At 41.7% G+C, this 6,175-nt stretch overlaps 1 protein-coding gene across 1 annotated transcript; it reads left to right on the top strand.

The window, feature by feature from the left end:
* The first annotated feature begins 694 nt into the window (after positions 1-694).
* On the top strand, positions 695-5,954 carry ptar1 (protein prenyltransferase alpha subunit repeat containing 1). Its single transcript, XM_079569867.1, has 7 exons — positions 695-812; positions 2,166-2,335; positions 2,645-2,711; positions 3,189-3,293; positions 3,654-3,873; positions 3,945-4,222; positions 4,315-5,954. Exons 1-7 carry the CDS (start codon positions 727-729, stop codon positions 4,640-4,642), a joined length of 1,254 nt encoding a protein of 417 aa, XP_079425993.1. The 5' UTR covers positions 695-726; the 3' UTR covers positions 4,643-5,954.
* Positions 5,955-6,175: the final 221 nt, after the last annotated feature.

A 6,175-nucleotide genomic window follows, 5' to 3' on the forward strand; every position in this document is an offset into this window, starting at 1 on the left:
CAATTGTGTAACCTGCTACTGCAGTTTAGACCTCTATAAACATACTCTGAAATGCAAGTGATTCTGGTTTTATTCCTTCAGTAGTTCACATTTCAGTCTCCTCAGTCAATCTTAAAGTTGATTGGTTTAAGTTAAAGTTGGAAAAGAAAAACCTGTCCAGGAGTGCATTTGGAATAAATTAAAGATACTCTGTTATGGAAAAACTGAACCATTTGTTTTTGCCTTAAGTAAATGCTCCTGTGCTGGAAAATCCACATCTAACCGATAATATGTGCTTAGTAATGGAAAAATTCTCTTCTTGCAACACTGGATGATGACTACATGCTCTTTGCTCCGCCTGGTTGACAACCTGACAAGCCGTACTTGTCACAGTACATTCTACATGCACAAAAGCAATGTAATATGCAAAGGAAATGACATTTAAAAAAACAATTATAAGCATTGATTTAGAGGAGTAACGTCCTTCTAGCCTATGATTCAGCACTTTTGTTTCACATTGTGCACAAATGCCATATAATAGCTGCATGTGCGGGAGAGTATACCCATTAAACGTGAAGTTTTTCGGAGTTTTTTCCATTCCAGTCAATTTGATGGAAGACTTTATTGCACAACACGGGCCTACTTGCTACTGCCCGGTGCGCTCAGCTGTTTTGGTTTTGGTCTCTCTGGCTCTCCGTAGTGCTGTTATGTCACCCGGAAGAAGAAGCATGACAAGCGCTGTCAAAGATGGCGGAGTGTGAGGAGGAGGTGGACGTTTTGGTCCAGAGAGTTGTCAAAGACATTACAAACGCTTTCCAAAAGAACCCCAACATGTGAGTAGAGTTTATATGGATGTTTTAGGCGCGTCTCTTGGCCTTGATTCTCCATTTTGAGCGATATATTAGTCTTTTGTCCAAACCGGGTCAGTAACCGAGACACCGGGGCAGTCTGCTGTTTCTACTGTGTGATGTACCTTTGTTTTGGTCTCTCTGTCACACACTCTCCACAATTCTGCTTCAAATATGCATATAATATTTGAATATATCTCCTGCGAGCTACTTACACACTGTAGAACTTGTTTATCACCCAATGTTTCGTCCTGGAGAGCGATGACATAGCTGTGTGTTGAAACTGTGAAGGATTTAAGGTGTAGTTAGTAAACTCAGGTTCCAATGGACAATGTAGGTCTTGTAGATTTTTCATAAATATTTCATAAACATGAACACCAGATACAGAGGTAAACATGTTCAACTTTTTTACTGATAACAATGGTTTTGTCATGTCATTCAAAATTACAGAAAACATTTACAAGTTGTGCTGATTTACTTTTAGGTTTGGTTTATCAACACTCATCCAATCAGAGTGGAGTGTGAGCCCCACACTGGGTTGCCATAACCCAAGGCAAATCTAGTTTGCAAATGGAAATAAAGATACTCTCTCTTCCACAATCCCAGAACATGTCCCCTATCAAGACCTACTTACTGCTAGTACAAGAAATCTGGAGGTTCTCCGCTTTCAAACAAGGAATAACATGTTTACATTAGGGCTGCAACCAACTATTATTTTGTTATCGATTATTTTTTTGATTAATCGCTTGGCTGTGAATAGTGTAGGAAAATTGTATTTTTCCAATTTTTTTAGTCACATATAGCTTGAGTGGCGCTGCTTGAGGATGTGTTGATGGAGTAAACTAAAGGGAAATGTTTGTTAGAAGCTCTATTCATGAAATTTACATTTTACAAAACACTACAGACCCTATCTATAAAAAGTAGGTTTTCATCAAAAATACTATGTTTTTTATATAATTTTTGCTCCATTTATGTCTGTGTGAACTAGAAAACGATAAAATAGTTGTCGACTATTTCAATGATCGATTAATCGTTTCAGCCCTAGTTTACATTCATCAAAAGTTGTGCTTTTTAACGCACTGAGAGTGCATCCTACAAACATGACCTTAAATGTTCCTTGCTTAAAATAGCATATGGGAGCGTGACCTCTTTTTTGTTTACACCGTAGTACAGATCTTCCCATTGGTAGTCATCTTTTTCCACCAATATCTGAATGTAAAGTTGTTACTTTTATACATTTACCTTAGAATAGTCACACTAGTTACTGTCAGCCCGTTTACTAATTAGACGATGGTTGGATGACGAATTGCATATTCTGACTATCACTCAATTTTTCAGAGATGAAATCGGAGTTATCTCATGCCCTGAAGCGCGCTACAACCGCAGTCCCATCGTACTGGTGGAGAATAAGCTGGGTGTGGAGAGCTGGTGTGTCAAGTTCCTGCTGCCGTATGTCCATAACAAATTACTACTCTACCGCCAGCGCAAGCAGTGGCTGGACAGAGAGGGTAAGGATCTGCTCACAGCACCTGCTACAACATACACAAATTTGGAGGCTGCTTGTTCTTTTTGCTGTTACATCTCCCCTTTGATCAGCTCTCAGTATAAAACGTGCCCAATTTAGATCAGTTTTAGACTGTTAGTCCTGATCTTGATCTAATGTATGTAATAAACAAACAAAGTCTTTAAGTATTTGTCTTGAGAATGCCATTGCAACAGAATTAAGGTTGAGTATGTGCCTGCCTGTGTGTTTTTGTTTCTCTTTTATACAAAACGTCATAAAAAACAAAAAAAACAAACGTTTTTCTTCTGCTCAGCTTTGGTGAATATCACATCTACTCTGCTGCTGCTGAACCCCGACTTCACCACAGCCTGGAATGTGAGGTAAGCTCAGCTGCAAGCTTTATAGCAGATTATAAAAATGTCATAGACCAGTATTTGCTGCGTTTTTGTTGGCTCAGTATCTGCCAAGATTAGATTCATGAGGCTTTGTTAAATGCTCTAGGGCTGTAATGGATACCTTAAAGTCATTATTGCTTGTTATGCTATCCAACACGGGTCAGAGCTCTGTATTGACAGATTTAAGTTTATATACATTTTATTATATCCCATCGTTTTGTTAAATTGGCCACAAAACACTGGCAAACTCTAGGCTTTTGGGGGTCAACTCTTTGTTCTACTGAGAAGAAGAAACAATTCAGATTTGGGAGTGCTTAAGGATATAATAGTTAAGTAAATGCTTCTACAGTCTTTTTTTACGGAGTGGAAATTGCCAGTTCTTTCACAAATGTGCAGGTGCTTGTGCTTCCCACTCCATGCAAATGACCACTCTTTAAAGCGTGCTTGGTGATTGTATTGCAGGAAGGAGCTGCTGCAGTGTGGAGTGCTGTGCCCAGAGAAGGATCTTTACTTGGGAAAGTTGGCTCTCACAAAATTTCCTAAGAGCCCTGAAACCTGGATCCACAGGTGAGCAGTCAGCAACTGCAAACTTGGTGCAGTGAGAAAGGGATTAATTAACCAGAAGATGGTTTCCTCTGGGTACTACGGTTTCCCCAACCTCCAAAAACATGCTGGTGAGGTTGGCCCACAGTTTTGGCATGCTCTGTCGCAGCGGCTCAGGATTAACACCTGAACACATTTCGTTGCACACTGGTACAATGCCAAATAAAGCACTTACTTACAGTATATTTATATAAATTGCTAAAAGAAAAATACTTTGTGTGTGTGTTTGTTGCTACATTAAAAGAAGTGACGGATTGATAGTTGGTGAAGTTAAATGGGATGTGGTTGCAGAATAAGCTGTAGACGATTTGTTTGTGTTGCTAGGCGCTGGGTGCTTCAGCAGCTCATGCTCAGTCGGCAGAAGCTGCAGGGGGCGCCAGAGGCTGATGCTGATAGAATACTGCAGCTGAGTGAGCAAACTGCCCATACAGTTCAGGAGGAAATGAGAGTGTGCACTGACGCTGCCAACAGGTATCCCAGTAACTACAATGCCTGGTCCCATCGCATCTGGGTATTACAGCACATGGCCAAGGGCAACACTAAGGTCAGACTGGACTTTTGACCATCTTGCTGTTTAAGCTGGGGGCAATTCAAATAACCTTTTTTCTTTTGTAGTTTCTGCATGATGAGCTGGCCTCCACGCGCCCATGGGTGTCCATGCACGTGTCTGACCACAGCGGCTTTCACTACCGGCAGTTCTTGATACAGCAGCTTCTGGCAGAGCTGTCTCCACTGCAAGCAGCCAACAACATTAAGGTCAACGGGGGTCCCACGGGGCATGTTGCGGAGGTTGAAGACCTAACCAATCTGCTACAGCTCCTCAACCAGGAGATGGAGCTGAGCACAGACCTCATTCAGTCTTTCCCTGGACATGAAGCCCTCTGGTGCCACAGGTGACTCTTGCACACAAAACCATTTATCATTAATGCTTGTATAATATGTACCAAGTTTAAAATGTTTGACGTACATGTTGTTTGTTGTTCAGGCGACATGTCTTCTACGTGTGGCAGAGCTGGTGGAGAGAGCAGCAGCTCAGCCAGAATAGTGCAGTGGACTCAGAGGCCAATGGAGCCCTGTGTGAAGAGCCAGTGCATGGACACAGGGCTTCAGGTGCAACCATGGAGGACGGACTGCCACTACCACTGGCACGAGACCGGAAGCGTCTTAAGAGGGCTGTTCTTGGGCTGCCCTCGGTAACTTCTGAGCAGAGCTTTGTGAGTGCCGTTCTGGACAGCTGCTCCTGCCCCCATCAGAGACGCCTTGCCCTGGCCTACAGAAAATGGCTCCACACTGTGCTCCAGCTGCAGCTCTGACTGTTACTCAGAGACTTTTACATCTGAATTAGAATCAAGACACCGCTCACCTGACGTGTAGTAGTATGTCACTGCGACCAGTACCACGCCCTGGGTGTTTCTGACGGTGAGGTGAATGATCCTGCACTGAGCTAAACTAAATGTCAGACTGATTTGACACAGCAACATTAGTTTGCCCACACTGGGATCTGAGCTCTGTCTTCTCTAAGAATCCTCTATTATTTGTGCACAGTAGTCTTCTACAACATTCTACAAACTTGAACACCATTAGGCTTTCAAAGGCGGATGATGGACAAATCATGTTTTTAGACGAACAGTCTGTTTGGTATGAATTCTCTCCTGCGTGGGATTGTTTGGGTGGACACTTACCTGACAATCAGACGCTGTTTCTAGGAGTTGTTACACTGCTTAAAACCTTTGTCCACTGGCTTTGTGTTAATCATTGTATGTTTATTGTGTACAACTGGTACTTCAAAGGCGTCTGATATTTTCAGGTTTTTAATCCAAATTTTGCTGCACATTAACTTTACTGGTTTGAAATGTAGTTAATTTAACAGGTTTCATAATTAGTTTTTTCACAACTCTACCTACGGCACAGTATGCAGAGGAACCAGACCAATGTGTTTTGTCTGCTTTACTGCATTATATTCCTTTTCTAGAAGAGAGCGTTTCAACAGGAACAAAGATGAATGGGCTGAAGATTTTCACTTGCCCCCTTCAGACCAGATCTAGCTGTTGTGTATGTGGGTGGAGGGCTATTGTTTTAATTTCTCTTCGTTATCACACCCACCTGTAGTGGTTAGACGGTTCCATTGCTTCCATGCAAGAGGATAATGAACTAATATTTGTCCATATATCTACACCATAGTCAACAAGTATACTCAAACCACAAGAGGCACACAATTCAGCCCCTTTATTGTCTTGTAACTATCCATGTTCATTTTTTTGATAACTGAATGATTAGCCCTGTCCTGCTCACTTTTTGAGTTCAGTGCTTCCATATTACTCCATCACGGGGAAGAGAAACCACTGTGTACATGACTCTTGGCGATATTAAAGTGACTATACATTGGAGTATTGTATCGTAGTATGATTATTACTAGTATAGCTGTGGACATATCAGACATATGTGACTGGAAATGATATTTTCATCATACTGCAGATCTACAACACAAATAACTATGCAGAAATGTTACTGAGATTCAATAAGTGACTATTGATTTTGATGTAGCTTGTACATATTCTCCTCTTTATTCTCAAATTGTCCTAAGTGACCGGTAGTCCTGGCCTCACCTCACTGAATCTGTCATAATAAAGCTAATAAGTATAAACCTGCCTTTGTTCTTTCCTTGTTTGTCATATTGCAGTCTTCATTGAAAACTGTACATGAAATAAACTAATTGATGGAAGGAGAGGCATATGATTGAACAAAGACTACTTTCTCATGTCAACACATCGCTACTGGTCATCTGACTGCTGAGGAGGACGTGGTTTGAAAGCAGGCAGGGAGTTGGGAAGCGTCTGCGTGCGGGG

This window comes from Gobius niger (genome assembly GCF_951799975.1).
Source record: "Gobius niger genome assembly, chromosome: 1".
Lineage (NCBI taxonomy): Eukaryota > Metazoa > Chordata > Actinopteri > Gobiiformes > Gobiidae > Gobius > Gobius niger.

Excerpts from the sequence above, each read along its gene's own strand:
- ptar1 (XM_079569867.1), top strand. The coding sequence starts at position 727 with ATGGCGGAGTGTGAGGAGGAGGTGGACGTTTTGGTCCAGAGAGTTGTC. Across the intron at positions 813-2,165 it reads TTCCAAAAGAACCCCAACAT|AGATGAAATCGGAGTTATCT; the intron begins GTGAGTAGAGTT and ends TCAATTTTTCAG. Across the intron at positions 4,223-4,314 it reads GAAGCCCTCTGGTGCCACAG|GCGACATGTCTTCTACGTGT; the intron begins GTGACTCTTGCA and ends TTTGTTGTTCAG.